This window comes from Zerene cesonia, chromosome 5 (assembly GCF_012273895.1).
Source record: "Zerene cesonia ecotype Mississippi chromosome 5, Zerene_cesonia_1.1, whole genome shotgun sequence".
Taxonomy (NCBI): Eukaryota; Metazoa; Arthropoda; class Insecta; order Lepidoptera; family Pieridae; genus Zerene; species Zerene cesonia.
The window spans coordinates 2418348-2441679 of record NC_052106.1 but is presented as its reverse complement, the minus strand read 5'-3'; the positions used below and the strand labels follow the sequence as shown (position 1 = coordinate 2441679).

Below are 23332 nucleotides of genomic sequence, written 5' to 3'. Positions count from 1 at the left end.
CAGCTAGTAAACATTAAATCATTAAAAAAATACATTACATAAACTGCCATTCGTTTGACACGTATACTCTTTTGTTTCGATTACGTCTATTTTCGAACACTGACCGACCACCAGCTTCATTACTCTAAACAGCGTATGTGGTTATTACCATACTACACATCACTCTCAAGTTTCAGAATTCAAATGTGTTCGTCAAGTTCGCAGTTGCGTGTTGAAATTGTAAAGGCGTAAAGGTTAGGCCCCGTTGATTAACCATTGGGGTCGACACTATGGCGCCACTAATATATATGTGAATAGTTTTCGAGTTTTCAGCACGTATAAAGGGAAATTGCGCAGAGCTATTAGCGATAAGTGGAAATGCTATAACGCTGTTCTACAGTTTTTACTGACAGCACATTTTATGATCGAATTAAACAGGTCTGAATCAGTCTTAAGGTGCAAATGTTACATAAAGATGTGTTCACATACACTCACACATACACAGTTGCATGTACTTTTATTTAAATTTTAATGTATATAAGTTACAAAAATAACTAATCTATACAATTAAACATCCTAAATCCTGCAACACAGTTTTAACAAATATAGGATTTTGTTTCTACAAATTGTTTTGTACTAATTTAAAGCTTTTAATAAAGATTTATTTTACAAAATATCAAGAATATTATAAGTAAGTTCGCATACCTATTATTTATTAACGAAAATTATCAAATATTCATATTTGTATATTGATGTAAATAGTAAGCCCGATAATACATTGCCACCTTGTATCGAGTTTCGAGCCTTTGTTTTCCAAGCGTTTTGTGTTTGTTAATCCTTCTTACGCCGTGCTTAGGAGCTTTTGTATTGTACTTGGATTATGAAGCTGCTTAATACAATTTTACATACGTTCTTACGCTTCATTTCTTTTCCTTCGTCTACGTATTATAGAATAGAATAGTCTACGTATTATTGACATACCAAAGACCGTACAATTTTTTTTTATGTCATCGTCGGCAATGGAGCAGGTGGGTCGCCTGGTGGTAAGCGCTACCGTCTATAAACATTTGGACAGGCGTATGGTTTCCTTTTCCTCCCCTTCCGATTCCATACCTTCTTTCCAGTCGTCAGTCCTTATCATATCCCTCTTACCCTTTAAAGTATTCGTAGAGGCACTCACTACCTCTGCGAATGTTTGTGGTGGTGGTGGTGGTGATCGCTTCATATCGTCAGGCGAACCACCAGTTCAATTGTCCAATATGGAATAAAAAAAACCGGTGTACAAATAAAGTAACTAAACAGACGTTAACAACGTTACCGGTTTAAATAAGTTGTCGTGTTTAATATATATAAATCTGAATGTCAGCGCTACACGGTATCGAGTAGGTATTTATTAAATAAAAGTAGCTTCGGAAAATTAATATTGTATTTAAACGTTGTTACCAAATCCAATTTAATCTTCGAAGCAGAAAATTTCATCCCATACATCATTCAGACAGCAAAATAATTAAAAAGTAACTAATATATTTTTATATGTTGTCCCAAATGCAATAATATATTCAACATTTATAGAGTATTTGTACAAGAATTGCGAATCCAAAATAAAAAGGAAATGCTCCATATTTCCACCGCTAAGAATCAATTATCTTACATAGCTGTAGCTTGTTCGTTTATATGGGAATCATAAAGTATTCTAGTGCTGATTGCTCAAGGGGAATCCCTTATTGCCAGGTGCTTCATATTTCCCGCCAATTGTGCCATGCATTCTTAATTTAAATGCCAATATCATGCCAGTATGAATAATGCAAGTTTCATGAGCGTTGTCTGGAATTTGATGGAATGTTTAGATTGAATGTAGATTATTTTGATTGAGAATTTGGTAATGCAATCTTTGTATTACTTTAGTAGTAGTACTTCACGGTAATATACATGAACTCTCATACCATATCTCTCTCTCATCCCACTTTATTCCGTGTGGGTGACAGAGGTTTATTTACCGTCACACATTTATGCTCAATGTGTTTCGTTTTTTGCTTATATTTTTCGTATTTGTAAATTTATAAGCTATTGCATTATTTATTAAAATAAAACAAATAATAATCAACATGTTTAATTCTGTTCACTGACATAGAAGTTTGTTTAAAAAAATCGAAATATAGTAATGAATCCAGTACTAAAATGGTTAAAATATTGCGAAACGGAATTTTACCCATCAAATATAATTCCTTTATTATTTATTAACCCAAGTAAGATTTACTACGACAGTTCTGTACCTATCATAGGTCTATCATAGCTCATGTCTCAGCAGTCTCACGTCTCACCGCAACTCACATTAATCTTGGGTAAACGGTAAACAAAACGCCTAAGATACTACGGGGGCTACTCGCAAATCCAAAGAAATCGACAATAAATTGGGAGCAACGCATCCCTGGCGATGTATTAGATACACGCTCTCAACCTTCCGAAAGAACGTCTGTTTACGATCGGTGAATTGACGTATTCACTGGGTAACGCTGACCGTTTCTAGCGAAAAGATATTTGATTATACCTTTAAGAGAAATTATTTCTAATTAAATCCTTTTTGTTCAAATAAATGTATAACTAATTTCTGTATCAAGCCTTTGAATTGTGTTTTTAATCAATGATTGCTGAATGATGTGACTGTCCATTTATTTCACACACACAAGAATAAAAAGAAGCACACGGATATCAGTATTGCAGTAGAAACCCATTTGATGACTGGCTACTGCATGATTTATATAGTAAATCTCTTAAATTACGATATAATAAGCGCTTATAAGGCATCCCTGCCTTCGTGATTAGTAGATGAACATAATCAATAAGTTTTAGTGCAATCAGGCATTAAGTCTACATTCACAGTATATAGAACGGATCAATTGCGTTTATATCGGGAATTGAAGTGATGTAATTCAAATTACAAATGAACATGCTTTAACCAAACAAAGCCTTTGGAGGAATATTCTATAGTATTTCAATTGAAGATCCTCTCTAAGAAATAATGTCTATGGTATCTAGTCTATGACAAATATTGGCAAGCGTAAAACTGTTTCTGATTAAAATATGGTTCGATGAAAGCGAAATATCAAAGGTCGGATAGAAGGCATCGGGCATGAGAATCGAAAAACGCCCGTATCTCTTCAACCTTCATTAGGGTCGGTATTGGAATGTTAATGGCGGCAGATTCGTGGATTAACCCTCGATTGTAATCTATGTTCATTGCTTTTTGTTTGTTGACTATTAATTTGTATGGGCGGCAAGTTTTCCCTCAGTTTCGATCTGTAGAAATTAAACGTTTTTGGTTAAATCGATTGTTTGTTAAATGTAACGTTAGTAATGTTACAATATTTTTATTATTGCTATCCAAAGGTTTTAAACACTTGATAATTTATAAACAGCCTTCGATATCCTACTATCCTACTAATATTGTGAATACGAAAGTTTGTAAGGGTGTGTGTTTGTTACTCTTTCACGAAAAAGCTACTGTACCGATTGCAATGAAATTTCGTGGTTGAACTTTTTATCCCGATATTCCTATGGGATACAGACTTCCGCGGATGAAACCGCGGGGTCCAGCTAGTATGATATAAAAGTAATATTTAAGATATACCTTACTGACACGCAGAGTAGTAGATAGTGAGTATCAGAAATATGGTAGGTTCATATGGTAAACGTATTCAACGCGAGTCTTAAAGGGGATCACTAGAACAGCCAATCTAATTACAATATGAAACGTTTCGAGTCAAGTTAACAGCACAGTTCTTTCCCAATCTATTTTCGTATATTGAAATTATCTATTATGAACTCTATGCCAAATGAAATACGGGTGTTTATGCACTCTGTTTTATCGGTAATTTGCCGATGAAATAAGGCGAAGCGCCATAGTATTTAACGTGAGGCCTACAGCGACTGTTCGTCGCTGCACGCGATATTGTAATCACGAGCCATTGAAATACCTATGGATACCGGAAAAAAATGTACGAAACTAAACCTTAAAAACGTACGTTTTTGTTAACTATCTCTAGTGAATTTAATAACAATACGAGAGTATATCGCATTCGAGTTACGCCTTGTGAGTTTGGTGAAAGTACATAACTAATTTTGTTGAAAAATTAATTGGATTTTTTTTGAAACTAAAGTCTTTTGATGAATTAACGTACATAATGCACAAAAAGGCCGGTTGGTTTGTTAAAAAAGAGTTGCCATGCATGTACTCTTTATATTTTCGTTCATCAAAGTAAAATAGTGATATATTTGTGATGTTAATGATGGTTAATGTCGGTTAATGTCGGCAAATCATTTGTAGAGGCTTTATGTCTGCAATCGAATTTACGCCTCTCCAAATGTTCGTGGGCGGTGGTAGCGTTTACTATTAGGCGACCCACTCCGTTGCGGACGATGACATAAAAAAATAAAATCGAGAAGCTGAAGTCCATACAATCTTAAAAAAAGGTGACATTGAATATTTTGTGAAAGTAATAAGATTATTCGCATCATATTTATTAAGTGTAAGACGGTAACTAGACGCATAATATCCAACCCTTTGTTTCTCCGTTGATTCCTTTCAAAACAAACTGAAACCTGTGCATTACAGTGTAGACGTTAGACAGGTGGTGTCGGCCAATCACGGCGCAGTTTGCACTGCGGCGCATGCGCGCACGTGGGCGTGCGGTCGATACGCGCGTGACGTCACACAATCCCACCAATGGCGCCGGCCCGTCGCTCGTCAATCGATTTGTATCATTTTGCTGTATACTTCCGACGTTTACATTCTTGTATGTCCGCTATTGTCTACGTTTTATACTTATAGTTTGTTGTTGAGACGGTAACAGATTGCATAATATTTCTTTGTAATTACGACATTTTTCTTACTGAATGAATAATTACTGTTAGGAATGGTAACGATAACTAAGAGCTAATGTTCTATTATAACAAATTCTTTATATAGATTTAAAAACCGATTATCGATGAAGTTATAAAAGCCAAATTAATATTTTCAGTATTGTTGATATTTTTATCTTATCAGATAACACTGGTCACGATTATACTTCTTAAGTAAATACATTATTTAGTATGATATGTGATATGATACCAAAAAATTGGCAATCATTTTAAAAATTCTGTTTACATAATGATTATGACAACATGGACTGTACAGCGAAGCAATATAGTTAGGACATACAACTAATTAAGTACTAGAAAACCGCAAATCGCCAGGTCCAAGAACATATTCTCTTTTATTCGTATATTCCTTTTACCCTTTCACAGAATTTTGTTTAATTCTTTTCAAATGATATCGAGCAAGTCATGCACATAATATATATATTAAAAAGAAAGTGGTGTTAGTTACACTATTTATAACTTAAGAAAGGATTAAGCGATTTGGCTGAAAATTTGTGCAGAGGTAGCTTGGAACCGGGGGAAGGACATAGGATTTAAAAAGACATCACAAACACCCCGAAAATCGGGAACGACACCATGCGAAGAAAACCTCGGGTTTATCTTTCTTGCGACTACGCGGGCAAAGCCGCGGGCGGAAAGCTATTGGAATGTACATATAATGGCAGAACTAAATAAAAACCAAAAATTACAAAATATGTTCTCAAGGCCTTAGCCGATAGTACTCAAGAATCCCTCAAAAATCTCCCAAAATCAAAGAATGTATATTATGTGAAAGAATTTTTGAAATCGGTTCAGTAGTTACTGTGATTAGCGCGTCTAAACAAACAAACTCGTCAGCTTTACATTATTAGTACAGATATATTTCGATCACTTACACTACAAATAATATAAAACTATGTAAGGGGATAAACTACTTATAGCAAGAATTATCCTAACTTGTATCGAATTACCCAACGTTGAAGGTTGGTATAAGTTGTACCATATGGCACGGACTATAGACTTCAAAGGTACTGATATAGAAACTCTTAGATACATGTAGGATAACACTGAATACTGAACTATCCTATTTTGTGGTTTAGTTGATGAAGATAAATATAGATTTATATTGAGCCAATGTAGACTTGGAGTCTACAATGCCCCCTTTACGTATATAAACAGTAATCACGTCCTTTCAGTTTCTCATTTCTCTGTGTGAGATGCGAGGCATTTGAGTCCAGGATTAGTATCTTAAGTTGCATCAATAATTTAGGACCACTTTTAAACGTAAAATCAAAATTGGCTTTGTGTTAGTTCAGTTCACCCTTAACTACCCTCTCGAACTCCTCGAAGGCACTCCGAATGACTTGGGTAATGTCTTTAACGGGTTGATTGCCTGCAGACATCCAGACTGAACCGGAACTTCCCAGTTTGTACATTTCAACTAAGCCTTTCACGGCTGATTCCACTCTGCAAAGGAATTTATGCTTTATTTTCTCCTTATTTTATGTTGAAAGTGGCCTAAAAGGTAAAATTGAAACGAAATTTTGTTAGTTACATAAAGCATAACAGATGTACTACTTACTCTTGTGTGTGACCTGATGGCACTGTAGATAGAAACTCCAAAGCGAACTTTGGATCAATCGATTTTTCTATGAGATTCATAATTAATGGCGTCTTAGTAGGTCCGAAACAAATGGTCAAAATCCTGACTCCTGTGCGTTCGAAGAAAGGCGGCATCTGCGGATACAAATAAGTTTGAAACGTTTTTTATTACATAAAATTCAATTATGAGATAATACAACTCAGCGTGCAATTACAAACACCTTAAAACAACTACAGTTAGACTAAAATAGCTTTTCTCATAATATCTTTTAACTAAAATGTCCTTTTAAGTACATCTTATAGTCTTCTATCTTCATATCTTCACTATTATCTCATATTCATGTGTCGTTTTAAGGTTTCAATTTAATAAGCAAATTAAAGGAAAAGTTACCGATAAACACTGACTAAACTGCAGAACGGCCATTTTAGAAGCGCTGTATATTGGGAGTATGGGGAATCTAAAAATCGCAGCACTGGATGAAATGTTGATGATGGTGCCGCCTGCACCTCCCTCGTCAGTACGCATGTGTTCCACAGCCTTTGTTGTAAATGATACTACTCCTTGCTGAAATTATAACGATTAATTAAACGTTTTGACTGCACTTTATAGGAATGGTACGGCTTAAAAACTAATAGTAGCAAAATTGGTAGTAAACTCTACCTCACCAGTACTACCTAAAAACCGACATATCTTTATACAAGTATATTTACTATAATATTCTCTTTACTAACGATCATCGTATTTATTTACATAGTCTTTATTTCAATGTCACTTTATAAAATCTATCATAATGCGTTAGCTTATGATATGATCACCATTTTTTAAAAACCGTATCATTAAGCTCATCGCCTTCTCTTTTCTAGTAGTATGTTTAAAACATAATGGACTTACCCAATTAACGTCTGATGCAAGTCTCCACATTTGCGGCGAGTCATTCATAATTCCAGCATTATTGATGATCACATCTATTGTTTTGAAATCTTGCAGTACTTTATCAAACGCGCTTTTAATGTTTTCCTCTTTGCTGACGTCACATTTTAGAAACATAGCTTTGCCTGGATAAGTTTCGTTTAGAGAGGTTACGAAAGCTTCTCCTGCTTCTGTGGCCACGTCTAGTACAGCGACCTTCTGTAAAATACGCAATTTTTTTAATTTGTCACATAAATAGTTAATAGTCTTCAAGAGTATTGTAAAAGGTACCTTCTAGGGAAGCGCGCTCTTTCTTAGACTACATCTATGCTTACCAGCCGTAGAAATAGTAGTCATGCGCTTTCCTATTACACATAAAACGAAAAAGACTTTTCTCTTCATTTTAGGTGTTTTCATAAAAAATAAATACATGTTTCGTTAGCTTTTTTGTAACGTTCATAACGTATATATTGTCAAGACTGTAGATTAAAAATAAGCCCCTTACGATCTTACATTTTACGATCACATGATATATAATAATCGAACATTTTCAAGAGCATCTATTTCGTACTATTCAGATAAATTTTAAATGTCAAATGTATCTAAATAATTATTATTTAATGTGCGTTACCTTAGCTCCAATTGCAAGAAAAGTTTTGGCAAACTCCGCTCCTAAACCAGACGCGCCACCGGTGATTAGAAATGTTTTGTCCGTAGCATGCCACTGGGTCGCCATTGTGAGAGAATAGAACTAAGTCGCACACAAACGTTTGTTCCACTCTGTTGGTATCAATAAATGGCTTATATTTACATACATCATCGTATCATTTGATAAGGATAACCGTAATTCAGTCGGTTTTGTATCGATAGGAGATTAATGTTTTTGCAAGATAAATTTTCGATAAACAATTATTTAGAATTTGCAATACCTACTTTGATGTTGTTTACCTATTTTTTTTTTTTGGAACACGAAATTTTACTACTGTGTTCCAAAAGCTCGTTTTGTACAATTTTGGTTTAATCGAGTTGTTTTAGAATATATTTATTTATTTTGAAGATATGTTTAAAGCAATTTTACTTTACCGTACGATGTACGTATATATTATAAAATTTCATTAACATAAAGCTCATACGTATGAGATCATTGTGACATCTCCTTTGTTGAGAGTAATATAAAAATTAACGAAAGCGACTGTTCAATTTAATAGATTCGCGTTAAACTAATGTAATGGAAACTAATCACTTTGCTAAATTAAAACTTTTTTACATAACGGGCTATATTCTTTGAGTTGAATGTCACCTAAAAGTAACAACAGAATCTACGTTTGGGCTGTTACAGTGTCGTAATACGAATGTAACTTTCCATGCTAGTCAGCGCATTCTCAGAGGCGTAGTGCCTCTGCCAATATTCATGGGCGGTGGTGATCGCTTACTATCAGGCGAACCATCAGCTCAGTTGCCTGCTGTGACATAAATAAGGCTAAATGATAAAATGTATATAAAAGCTTTTCAAATGTGCTAGCTGTTTAGGCCTCAAAGTCTGAAAAGATATTCCTTCAGACAACAACGGTACGGTGAAGCTTTGGCGCGAATTACCACGTATTTAGTATTCAGTTGTCGATGCAATTAAAGGATACATGTAGTATCAAGAAAGCCTGATGTTTTACGATGGCATCAAAATGTCCCGGTAGTTAGGCCAGGCCATAATTGCGACCCAGATTCCCGGCTGTAATGTGCCCAACGATCACTTGATCTCGCCTGTCGGTCGACCTCTATTGCTGTCATCGACACTTACCTCAAATTTTAATGTGATCTTTATCAGCTTGTACGCCACGGGTTTAAATTTAATCTGTAAGTTACAGAGATAGTTACGAATAAATGTTAGCGCAGTGGAGACCGAATACAAATTCTAGGAATGTGCATATTGTATATGGCCGCTGAAAGTCTACCAAAGTATATTAAATTTGTATTCTGTGCGAATTCAAATATTCAGTAGTTGCAAGTGCATATGAATATTAAGTAAAGTTTATGTTTTTTAAGCCAGGTGCATTTGTATAAATTATTTTTTATACAAGTTTAATTTTCTAGGTTTTTTTAAAGCGAAAATTTTTAAGTTATATATGTACGTTAGTATATTAAGTGATAATTGCTTAACATCGAATACATTTTAGATTGTGTCAGAAAATAGAGAAAAGCTTGCGTAGGTAATATATTCGATAAATATAAGATAGATAATCTAATAATTGTACATTTACGATTAGTTTGGCAGATCGAAAGCGCTCGCTGATCGAAAAAATACCTCAGAATGCGTCGTGATCACAGTAAAAGATCAACATCGCGAATTCATGTTATTATAATATATGTCTAATTAAAATGCGCACGATGCGATGTGACAATAATAAAAATACCACATAGTGAAATTCGTTTCGTGTCTGACACGGTGTTCGACCTCATCACGTGGTGGCAATGAAGAAAGCCACGACGCGTTCTGAAGAATAATTTACTTTACCCTAGTACGACGGACAGATTTTTATTTTAAATTCACACAAAAGTCTATTTGAGTCTGCACACGGTATTTTAACATGTCGCAATATGTACACCCAAATAATCGATATTTAGCTAATATGGTAAAATTTTGTACTACTCTGAATACAATATGTTGTGAAGAAAAATATACATACATGTATAGTATACACTGAAGTAAATCTCTCTTATTGAGTTTGTCTTTTATTGGGATATAGAGGATGATTTCGAGACGCTTTTCACAAAACTCGCCTGATGGTTGGATGGAAAATGGAGCGAGTTTCCGTATAAGGAACCTGTTCATTCTTTTCTTGAAGAGTTTCTGAATGAGATTCATGGAACGCTATTACTATCTACCTACATTTCGCTTATCTTCAATCTTATCTATCTTATCTATCGCTTATCTTTAACTTTAATTTCCTAGTAATGAACTTGAGGCCTAAGGGAGACTATCTTAAGATTACTGCAGTATCACCGTGATTATTATAAGCAAATTTATACTAATACTAGCTGCGCTTCGCGGTTTCACCCGTGTAAGTTGTATCCCGTAGGAATATCGGGATAAAGAGTTGTCTATATGTTATTCCAGGTGGCCAGCTGTCTACGTACCAAATTTCATTGCTATCGGTTCAGTAGTTTTTGCGTGAAAGATTAACAAACACACACATCCTTACGAACTTTCGCATTTATAATATTAAGTAGGATAGGATTATAAAGTACCTCTTTATAATCCTACTAATATTATAAATGCGTAAAAGTTTGTGAAACTATATATAATATTTGATTATAGTTATGTGTAGGTCTATCAGTTATCATCAGTAAAATTAGGAACTAAAGGGTGTTCCAATTAACGATAAAGCTTACAGTTATCCACATTATCTCCAATATATTGTTATGATATCGATGTAAGTGTAGATATTGTTATTAATATGTTCGGTTACGCTGAATCGGATGTATCATACAATGGCTTTATCAAACTGTCGTCGGAGTTCAGTTTGTACTAGGGATGCTAGGATTCCAAATCATTTCTGGACATTATGAAACGCCTGAAACATTGTAAATTGTTGCACATTTTTCTTAACTAACCACTAAACTCATAGGTACCGGTCGTCGCCGCCGTCATTGATTCCATTCAGTATATTTTATTGAGTATATTCTAACATATAAGGTAGGTACTGAGCGAAAATCTCTTCAAAGTTTTTCCATTACATACGAGCAATAAATCTAACAAATATTATAATAATATCTTTTAAATATACTCACACAATTTGCACTTAATAAAAATCGTATTTGTAACTCAAACAAATAAATTTTTAAAAGAAGTTTCTTCAAATATGTTCTACAAAAGAATTGTTTCGGAATAGATAAATTGAATCTCATTTAGAGCATAGAGAGGAGGTCTGAGTGACGTGGATTGATCGTGCACTCCACCTAACCTTCAGCCTACGCAAAGTTCTATAGGAAAATATTTATTGAATTGTTCCAGAAGCCACTTTATACTTTCCAGATTGATTAGAAAAGTCAATTATGATGAAGTTAGCGAGGAAGTAAGAGTTTTATTTTGTAATAAAAAAATTATTCAGTTCTTTTTCAGGTTGGTCCAACTTATATTATAATTCTTTATCTTATTTATCGTAATTTATAATACTAAGGGATTCATTAATTTATTATTGACAATAACAAACTTGTAGTACTAATTAGAGGGACTTCTTAGATAATATATAGGGATAGTCGTTCTGGTCGCAGTTTCAGTAAAAATAAACTATGATGAGAAAAATTATCGAATTTTTTGTCGTTTAATTGTCACAAGACGGTCAGTTATGTACATAACTTATTCTAATGAATAATCTTAATATTCTTACTCAAGATAGGCGGTCTGTTGATGTAAATAAAACAGCTTGAAAATTTCAACTAAGCGTTTAAAATAATTTTTTCCCATTTTTCGATCGTTACTGCTATTGCTTACTACGTCCGCCTTTACAATAGTGCTTAAATACTCTATTTATTTCACCCAATAGTCTTATGGATGTGAGCGTCGACTGTCTTCTAACTCTCCTGAATATTGTAATTCTTTACACCCTCCACAGTAGACATTATTAGACATTTAGACGTATTTTCGCATTATATTAACATGACCCATATTCAATACTTACTAAACAACATTACATTCATGTACTTTTATTTCTATTAAATTTGTCCTTCGTAACCGAGAGGTATTGTTATGTACCGCAGGACTAAACGTTTTAAGTATCTCCAATACTTTTCTTCCGATGGTAAGACGGTTTGTAAGTCAGTGAAATAGAGGAACAAAGGCGTGTAACGTTAGCCCCGAAGGCTGCAGCCTTGTGGCCGACTGCGATAGAGCTCAAGGATTATTGCGGGTGCAGCTCTCGAAACCTCGCTCTGGATTTAGAAGAGTTATATGTTTATGTATTCCACGTTATTACACCTCTGTTCTTGTTCTTTGACGAACAGTATAGGGCAGAATAGATTCGAATTTTAAAATTGGAATGTCACCGTCGCTCTATATGCGGAATTTAACGTTTTTATCAATGAAAAGTCGGGCGAAGATGCGATAAAAGGTTCCTTTTTATACTTAAAATTTATATGTGTGTATTGAGGGATTTATAGTAAGTTATTGAAAATATTTATGTGAAATTGAATTATGGATCTTGATATCGCAACTTACCCCTACATGAAAAATAAGTCCATGTAGATCTGAATCGATATTTAATTGGATAATACTTTAATTTCGGATACCCTAAAACATATGAATGTAATATGTATACAGGATATGTAATACGTTGTGTATTTTACATTAAAAGAGATAACTTAATCAAATTCTCCGGGTCTGTTTGTCTGGTGGAAAGTTCTTCAGAACAAATAAACTTTGCATGGGTTTAATCTAGCTCGTTTTAGCTCCTTTGGAACAAATCGTGAAGTTTTTATGACGACGTTGCAACAGTAGTGCCTTACTGGAAGTATATTGTATGTTTTCTTCGTGTTTTGTTTAAAAATTAGAATGTATAGGAAGTTTAATAATTATAATTTAAAAAAACAGTATGTTGTACTCTTATAAAAAGTTGATTAAAAATGTATTACGATGAAGATAATAAATTATGATAAGATGAAATGTATGATGATGATATTCAACTATTTGAATCTTTAATCTTTCTTATAGAGAATAAGAAAGATTATATTAGATTCATAATTATATGTTATGGACCAAGTGATTAATGACAGATGGCAGTATATATAATATTAAATTAATTATTCTTATATATAATATTCTACACAAAAATTATCTCTTCATTCAGTGAATTTAGTATCTCCGCGTTTTCTAGGAAAGTGGCAAATAAACTGCACCTACAGGGTATAAAAATGGAAAAGGTTCCACTTAGGTATCAGAATACTAAATATCTCCACCGTCATAAGAATCTTAAATAGAATAATTCCCTGGAGTCGTAAATAATTTTATAATAACACCATAGTTCTGCAAACTCGCCATTTACTCCGTTTCGTTTCTGTTCAGACGAAAATTCCCAACATCCACTAATTGGGCAACAAATTGACGCGGCGCGCCGGATGCCTGTTTATAGCACTTCAACGAGTTTCATAGTGCTAAATTGAAACGTAGAAAATTGAAAAAGCATTTTGTTTAAATAGCATTAATATTTTGTACGAAAATGGATACGCTAGGGATAAGGGGCTATCGAGTTATAGGTTATTTTAAACCTTATGTGACGTAACACTCTTTAACGTATGACGTAATTTATGAATGATCCCTAAACTACCCGATATCCGTAGGGAGTCTTGCCCCTACACAATATATGAAAGTATGTGTATCATCTGTGCACTTGATAGACAAAACATGTTTTTTATGAAATAGCTTTTCGCCTGCGGCTTGCTAGTGTGGACTGCAAAATTTTCGAAAAAAGTCAGTATGGATTTTTTTTATGAAATTACAAGTCTAGTATTTATTTTAGCAAAAAAACCTATAAAGAAACCTCTGTTTAATTTTAAAATACCAATAAATGAAACCTCATGTAATGGAATATTCTCGAATTTATTTTATAAGTCCCCGGTACATGTAGTATGTAATGTAGTCTATAAGTTTCATTGGTCCAACACAATTTTGTCAAAATCTATCCAGTTGGTTTTCGTAATTGATGTACAAACAGACAAACAGAAAAAATTACTAAGCATTGCTTTGAGGACTATAACACATATTGCGTAGCTATCACTCTTTTTAAAAATATTTAATGCATAAATAATTTATGGTCCAGTTACTATTTTATTTAAACATGCATAATTTGATGAATTAACTCTAGACTTTCCTATTATTGACATTTCATTTATTGTCATTTTTGATTGTTATTTGATTGATTTTTGTTTCACTTGATTGTTAAATCGATAGTTAAAACATACGGAGTGTATGTGACTTATATCGCCGTAACTACTTACTTGACAGTCCATTAGATGGTCAAGGTTATCATAGGTTGGCTGCTGTATACCTATTGATGGGTTTTACGTGACTCATATAATCGATCTTAATGGAGATAGTATATTATTTCTATCCGCGTAAGTTATTTGGGAACTCGATTTATTAATTCAAGTTTGGAGTCTTTGATTGTTTCATTGTCTTTGGAAATTTAATTGGAGTTATATTATGATCTTTGACCTATTTGAACGCAGAATTCACATCTCTATTTTAGGCATATTAGATGTGCGCACTTTTGCTTACGTCATAACCCTTTATTCACTTGGTTGTAAATCATGTTGTTTTTTTTTTTGCATTTATATAACTTTTTCCTTTTTTTTTCAACTGTATCTTACCAATGGAAGGGTATCGGTACCTGTTATACAGATTAATATATACTACGGGCCTAACGTTTTTTTTTCTTTTTTTTTTTTTTTTTATTTCACAATCGGCAATGGAGCTGGTGGGACGCCTGATGGTAAGCGCTACCACCGCCCATGAACATTTGTAGAGGCGTAAAGTCGATTACAGACCTTACGCCTCTACAAATGAATTGCCGACTTTAAATTGGGAAGGGATTAAGAAAGGATTGGCGAGAGGAATAAAGGAAAGGACTAGGAAGGGGAAGGAAAAGGATATGGATACGTTTTGTTTGTTTGTGTGTATATGGTTGAGAAATAAACTTATTTTATTTATTATTTATTTACAAGATAATGGAATCCTTAAATTAATATGAAGGCACGAACATTTCAAACCGAAATGTTTAAAACACATGAGGCACTTTCATTCCTCGGGGAGAGCGTATGTGGAACGATAGGTCGAACTTCAATTTCATAGCATTTTTGTTATTAAATCCCATCGGAGTAGACCCTTGTTTCTGAACTAAAGCATAAGAGCCAGTAAATTGCAAACTTGACCTCAGCATAATAGATCGTGTGAGCCGAATAGGGCTTGAGTGGTTTGTTTATTAGGTATTAGTTTGACGTTTTCCGCGGATCTGCTATAATGGTTTGTATTATACGAGTATTACTTATTTCATTTGATTGATTGCTCTCCAAACTATTTCACTCACATATGATAAATCTGTTGGTTAATTAACGCTTCTAAAATTTTTCGATATGATATTCTTTTTTTATTTCAATCTTACGCTTATGACTTGATAATAATTAATTAGAATTGTATAATTAAGTTGAATTGTGAAATTGTTGAATAGGTTAATTAAAAGTCTCATCAATGTATGCTTGTTTTATAACTGTTTTCAATTTCATTGTTATTTTAAAACGTATAATTCTATGAAATAAGAATGAAAAGTGTGCTCCGATTGGTGCTACATTATCGCAGTATATAGTGCATTACTTGAACAAAGGCCATTGAAAACTCTACACTAAGTTCGGTGAATTTTAATTTTGATGTATGCAGCTATAATCTGGCACAAAAGCCTCGACAGTGAACTTTATGTGAAAAATCTTTGATAGCTGGTATTTTACGAGGTCAAACGTGAGAACATGCCAATTGTATTTGGAAAATATGGCTCTGTACCAATTGTGACTGACTCATGGAATTGATTCTATATGACTAGACTCATAGGTTTTCTTTTTGCCGGAATTATTCTATTGTTTGAATCAACATATTTGTCGGAGTCAAGCAGGCTTTGGCCGACAAGGGCCAGCTCGCACCGGGGAAGGTACCACACCCCCACAGATGATTGGTGTAAAATAGCATGCTACTGTGTTTCATCGCTGAGTGGGGTGGTCGGTGGCTTCCTTTTCTTCACCCTGCCCAGTCCATTCCTTTGTTCCCGTGATCAATATATCTTCATCATTTACCCTTTAAAAACGGGCAACTCATTTTCATTGGTCAAACCTCTGCATATGTTCATGGGCGGTAGTGATTGTTTACCATCACACGAACCACCAGCTCAGTTGACCGCTATGGCATAAAAAAGCAAATTGATTTGTTATTTTACAATAAGTTAGTTATTATATTAGTCATACATTAATTATTCTGTTTTCTTTCAAAGCTAATAGTTTTTTTTTGTACATTAAATATGAAACTCATCAAATCTTTTTCTCGAGCTTACAGATTTCCTTAATTTAGATAATATATTTTAAGTAAATATTTAAAGAAAAATGTTTAAAAAATTCTATACGTTACATTGGATTTCATTTGTTATTCTGGTTCGCTGTGATTTTTCTTATTTGAAGGGTACTCAACCCTCCTCCGTTATTCACCACGTGCCATTTTCTGCCAAGGCTGTGTTGAAATACGGCTTAAAAATTTACGTTTTACAAAAATATATTGAATTTATTTTATTATATGGTAAAGGTTATTTGTTTTTATTACAAAGTTCATAACAATCAGAGCTTGTGCATTCTTTAATCGTTTATGATATCAAATTGAACTGATTTTTTTCCATGGCAATATTAATCATTCGCTAACTAATTTCTTAACTCATAACGTTTATCTTATCTTATATCTTTAAACGAGCAATCATGAAATTTAGTATATAGGGGGTTTCGGGGGCGATAAATCGATCTAGCTAGGAATCTTTTTTAGAAAACGTCATATTCGTGTTTTATTCGTGTTTTATCGACTTAAACTTACTTTTTAACAAATAGGAGGCGTTTGAGTAGTCCTAATTTATTATGGCTCTTCCTGACATCTATTGGCGATTAATAATACTATTGTTTGGCGAATAAAATTTTCAAAAAACACAATTTATAAAAAAACAAAAAAAAAATAAAAAATACCTAGCAGAGCTCGGTCATCCAGGTACTGTATAATTATATATTTAAAACAGTATTATTTTTTTATTGAACTGGCATCAAAATGTTTTTAATGTTTCTTTGAATAAACATCCATAACATAAAGATATTTATGTACATGAATTCTTCGTATTCCACAGTAAGTAGGGTCAGACAATATTTACAATTTATTCCCTTCTCGGTTGCAAGGGAAAAGTGCATACCAGACAACAAAGATTCGTCAGCCAAATAGTCTTTGTTTCAGTAGCAACACGCACGTTCTTTGTTGAAGTAAGTACATTACAGCTTACAGACAGAACTAAATCGAACTATCACCCCCACTCCAGATTAAGGTGGGTAATCTTCGATCGATACGGTGTCATTGCGTCATCGTTCGGTTTTAAATTCATCGGTTTCTTGACCTATGTCCTTCCTTTGATCAACAGACCGTTAATAATATCATGCATTTCATAGAAAACGTCAATGGAGTTTGAGGAAAAATCGTTTTATCCTTCTATTTGAGAAAGGGATTGGATAGCTGGATATGGCTATAACGTGCCTTGGATGTCGCTACGATATCGATTAAATTGTTTTGATTAAACTTTTGTATGTGAAAACAAGAAGTGTGTATGGTTTTTTATGTCATAAATGATTCAAAGTATTATATTCATAGTAGTATGTTTGAGTATATTACCTACGTGCAGTTTGAATTCTAATTGCATCAGCGAAATTTGGGAGAGTTTCTTTAACTCTAGCAAATTACGTAAACAACTTAAAAGTGTTTTTTTTTATTGTTTTAATATCTTTTGAAAACGTTTTATTAGAAAATGCAATTATTTAACATTCAAGTAATTGTTTGTTACATATAACGTCGTAAGTGGGGTATGGGTCAGATGCTAACACAAGCACAGTGTACATTTACGTACATTTTTCAAATCACACAGTATTATTTTTTAACATAGTATTGCTGCATTAAAACAAAAAGCTGGATTGAAATATGATATAGAAATACAATAGAGAGAAATAAAATATATTCGTTAAAATGTTTATGGCCTCCATGTAACATGGTGGAAAAAGAGAGGTTGGTGATTCATATTAGGCACGTATGCTTATATTATATTAAGGCTTAACTCATTTAACTCCTCATCAATTATTCTCGTTCCATATGTAATGAAACAGTAATAAGGGTGATTCGGCTGTGTCGTGGGAGAAGAACATTTTAAATGTTCGAGTTGTGTAGATGGTAACGTTATTTGCGGTGTAGGTTGCGCGGCGACACTTCCGCGCAACTCGGACGTAGATCGAAGGCCCTGGAATGGATTCGCGCATGCGCCGGCGAGACTCCGCCATTGCCTTCGCCGTCATCCCGCAGTCGCATCGCGCACCCAACGGCGACGCTATGCCGGCCGACACTGCGACTTGACCTGAGCACCACGCTCTAAACCTTCGAAAACAAACCCTAGCAAGCGCATCCAACCCACACCCTCGTCCCCGAGACCAGGGTAAGTTCTAGACCATTCTTTGCCCGTGGAGCCTTCGCCAGCTCCCAAGGTTAAGCTCTCGAAGTGTCCTCAGATCGGGAACGTAAGGGGTAGATGGCGTTAGTGAGTGCGGTGAGTCATCTTTGCGACACGTTTTATGGCTGCCTCTTCGATCTTGTGAAGTTTTGCAGGCGTTTCGGATTAGAAGATGTAGGTTGCAGTGCATGTTACGTAAGTGCGTGAGGAGTGCAGCGGCCGTGGCGTGGATACTTTCGATTCTGTGTTCAACCGACCGTTGGCGACTACAGTGCGCCGAGCGCTTTCATGAAAACAATCACTTTACTCATTGTGTTTTAAGCTGTATTTTCAAAAGGCCCTAGTTATATAGATTCCAGTGTTCGTGATAGTTTTTTGAGAATGTGAAATTTGTTTGCGTTGTGGAAGTGTCCTTTTTATTCAGTGTTATTTTGGATTTTGTTTTGTTACGTCACAAGGGGTAGGTAGATTTTAATTTATTTCGTGTTGATAACGTCTTGAGATTCGTCTATTAATAGGTTTCATTAAAATCAATAATAATCAATGACCTTTCAGAACGTTTGTTAGGGGCCGACGCTGGCGCATTCGGTACATATAGTTGGTAGAGCGTAACGGGCCGGACCTAACGGCTCTTTAGCTGTTACGTTACAATAAAACAGCTATATATATTTTATATTGCATTATCTGTTTTTTGTAACTGTAAGTGTATCTAAATCTACTTGAGTTAGGATATGAGATCCATAGTTCTATTAAAAAATGTTCACAAGTATAACAAGTAGTACGTAATAAAACAATGAGAAAACATCATATCTTTTAAAATAGTATCAAAACACTTATTTTAGCAAATAATCAATATTGAGTGAGATATTTAGATCCAATAATAGTATAAAAGATTGACGAACTACGGGTCTTGTAAGATTTACGTTTTGAACATCTAATTTGTTTATTTACTTCTCTGTAAGGTGATTATGTTACATAATATTGAAAATAGATTTTTGAATCTACTTTAAAGCTTGTACGGCTGTTTTCTTTGTAATAATAATAAAAAAATAAGATAAAAAAACACACACAGCATATTTTAGAACATATTGTTAATAAATAAATATGTATGTGTATATATCAAATAAGCGTCAAGCGTACTTAAAACTCAATTCACCAACTCTGCAAAATTAACCACGTAATTTGTGATCGCAAATTTATTCCCATATTTTCATATTTGAATCTATAGTGGATATCAAATCATGCTGTTTGCAACGTTTGGTTGAAATCTAGTTCATACCTAATACGTAATAAGATGTAATATATCGACCATGATCCTCCTCTCGTTGGAAATAGGTCAAGGGATGGATAGAATTCTTAACATTTATGTCCTGGGCAATAGAACTCCACCATACTTGTCATTATATAAGTGGGTCACTTATAATTGGGGTAACGCGTAAGGATGACATTAAAGCAGATTTATATGCGCTTTGATCATTTCAGCCTTTAACATAAAGGATTGCTTTGATTTTCTTTTAAATTTTATTCTGTATTCAATATTAACACCCAGGGATTATAAAAGCGCGTTTACACTATAATTTTTCAGTTGTTTGTAGGGTACCTATTTGACATTTTTACATTTTATTTTATTTTAATTAAGAACTAAATTGATATATTAATTTAACATATACATTAAACGACGCCTCTAATTTGTTTCTAACCAACAGATTGTTATTTTCTAATTGGGTGTTTTTTAACTACTCATAAAATATACGCAAATGTTGATTTCAATAAAAAATAAAAACCAACGCACAAATTATGTAAACTTTTCTCCAAATAACCACTAAACAATACACATCTCTTAAAACAATTAATAAAGTATAAAACGTATTGTCACAGGTGAAAATCGGCGCTCGTACCGATGCTTTAGTGGCGCAAGTGGTTCGATAAGCAGCCGCCATGTCGTCTGTGAAGGTGGCGGTGCGGGTCCGCCCCTTCAACTCGAGGGAGATAGCCAGGGAGTGCAAATGCATCATCGAGATGTCCGGCAATACTACAGGTGAGAATGATTCTATATTAATGTACTTATCGCTCGCCACGGCTTCGTCCGTTGACCGGGAGTACACAAGAAACAACGTTACGTGGTGACGGTTGCACTTTGTAATTAAATGGTGAAATAGTTTTCTTTAGATCGATCTAGGAGTTTTTAGTTGAATCGTAAGAAACTGATACATACGTTTTTGTTAATAATATTGAGATGGATTTGATCGGTAAGATAATTTAAGGGACGTAATGTTCGACGCAATAGTTAAATAGAAATTTCGAGAATAAACCGCAATAAAGACGGAAAACGGTCGGATTACAAGGTGAATTAACGTGTGATTATATTTTGGGGTGGATGATAGATTGACATATAAGATGCGTTTCAGAAAGACGTAGATATAAAGCTATGAATTGATTATCAGCATGCAGCCTGTTACCTAAGTTTGCAGTAATACTTGAATATATCTACAGGTATAAATACTCATGGTTCAAAATGTCCGTACTTTGTTACTGTTATATCTTTTCAAAAAAATTATAAGTAAGAGGGACCAACAAGTTAAAAATTATGATTTGATAATCCATACGAAGTTATTTGGGATTATCGTGTGTGTTACATGACATGAAAAGTTGTGGTAAAAAGCTCTTGAAACTTGAAACACACTCGGTGCCTTATTACCATATATGTTAATTGCGCGAATTTCATTATGGGGTAAGTTAGGCGGAGACAGGATTGAAATTTAGGTATGGGCTATATATATGTATATATTTCGTTCTTATCGTGAAGTATGTAACATTTTATCTATAGTCGAAATGCAGTTCCACATGTATAAAAACGAACGTACGTATTTCGACCATTAGTTGTAATGCTTTCTGCACAAAAATTGAAGTATTTGTCAACATTACGCTGACGTTAATGTCCGCTAAATGAATGTTTATGAGACGGTCTTATCTAATTTATCAGAAATTCTGAACGTCTTTTTAAGTAAGCGACGTGCGCGTAATGAAGAGTGGCGTTCACATCGCAGTAAAACCTTTCAAGAACCTTCCTTCGACCTTCGGGAGACCGTTAAGAAATTGTATTAGAGCTCTTAAATAAAATTCACCTTTGTAAGGGGCTATTCTTAGGAAACATTTGTGAAGCGATCGATAGTTTCCTAGTGGGAACTCCTATGGTGACACTTAAGTTATAAACCCTTGGACTTATCAACAAATATGAGTATAAACGTACAAAAGAAAAATAAGTACGTTAAGGAAAGCCTCTTTTTTATCTATAGGTACGCCATATTTTGTTATGAGCACAAAAAGTACGGGTATAGGCATACATAATGGTTTTAGCCCGAACTGTGATTGGAAATTAGGTCTCTTCAGGGAATTTTTTACCTTATGTTTAAAGCTACATTTGAACCGGAATTTAGATATATCAAGTCCGAAGTATGACTAATACCTTGCGCCGGAGGGGTGACAGCTCACATCTGGACACGGGACTCATGATATGATTCATGTTATTGAGTAAACATTTCAATTTAAAGTCGGGAACATAATGCAATATGACTCATATGCTTGTTAAGGTGAATGTCGTGTTGGGTTATGGAGGTTTTGATAATATTATGCTTATGTTTTATGTATGGGGCCATGACTTCATAATACAACGAGGTATCAGAATTTCATTGTTACAATCTAAAGCAATTGCTTATAATGTTATATTTAGAAATTACTGGTCTAGATCACAATAAATATAAAGGTACCTTCACGATTCTTGCGTGTTCTAAGTCATTTTTTTATGTAGACGGTACCTATCAATGTCACAGAATTTTATTTGGAAACATGTCAAAACAACAATGTCAAATCAATAACTGTTATATCATCAGAAGATAGTACGCAATATTAAAAGATAATCAGCGGTAATTATTGGTAGCATGTTCATTTTGAGTTGAGAAGAGATTTCATAAAATAATAAAGATTTTTTAGTGTATGCATTTGGGCACAGAATAAAAAGTACAAGATTTGGGTAATATTTATTGAATAAAATCGGTTTTATAAATAAAGTAAATATTATATTAAATTACTAGCTTTTGCCCGCGGCTTGGCACGCGTTAATTCGGAGTAGTTTAATAGAAGTTATTATACATATACCCCTTCATTTTTAATCACTCTATGTATTAAAAAAAATCCCATCAAAGTCCGTTACGTAGTTTTAAGATAGGGACATAGGGATAGAGAAAGCGACATTGTTTTATATTATGTACTGATAAAAAGACATCATTTAACCCCTTATTGTATACACGCGAAGAAAAATTGTTTTAAATACAGAATGATTAATTAGTCGAATAACATGTATTGCGGTAATTGCCTGTGAAAGCTATAGATTTTTCCACATTTATATCGATATCTTATATTAAAACAGCTTCTTTATCAATAGCTCAAGCTGTAACGCAATAAAAACACCATTAAGATTTGAAATATATTAATCTATTTTTGTCGTTTTAATACTATAGGGATGGTTAGTTGATCATCATGCTATCGTTTGATTGTTATCGACTAATGTAATATTAAATAATTTATTGCTTATATCCAATCAGATAAAATATACCTAGTCTTGCCATAAATATTGTAATAAAGAAAAAAGAAAATTGTTAACTGCAAATAACATTTATTA

The 23332-nt window shown here is 33.9% G+C and overlaps 2 protein-coding genes across 19 annotated transcripts in view; one reads left to right on the top strand and one right to left on the bottom strand.

The window, feature by feature from the left end:
* The window catches only part of LOC119840306 (kinesin-like protein unc-104), a 72618-nt gene that overhangs the window by 14283 nt on the left and 35003 nt on the right, over positions 1-23332 (top strand). For 9 of the 18 annotated variants that reach the window (XM_038366868.1, XM_038366865.1, XM_038366869.1 and 6 more), the window contains exon 1: positions 20593-20692. In XM_038366868.1, the coding sequence (XP_038222796.1) occupies positions 20593-20692 (100 nt within the window). Of the gene's footprint in view, positions 1-18483; positions 18640-18873; positions 19115-20532; positions 20693-23332 lie in introns of those variants that run through there. The other 9 variants (XM_038366872.1, XM_038366875.1, XM_038366873.1 and 6 more) reach the window with 3 other exon arrangements.
* On the bottom strand, positions 6186-8126 carry LOC119840164 (15-hydroxyprostaglandin dehydrogenase [NAD(+)]-like). The gene is made up of 5 exons (XM_038366677.1): positions 8022-8126; positions 7373-7609; positions 6872-7045; positions 6461-6615; positions 6186-6345 (listed from the first exon to the last, which is right to left on the bottom strand). The coding sequence occupies exons 1-5, from the start codon at positions 8124-8126 to the stop codon at positions 6186-6188; spliced, it is 831 nt and encodes a 276-aa protein (XP_038222605.1).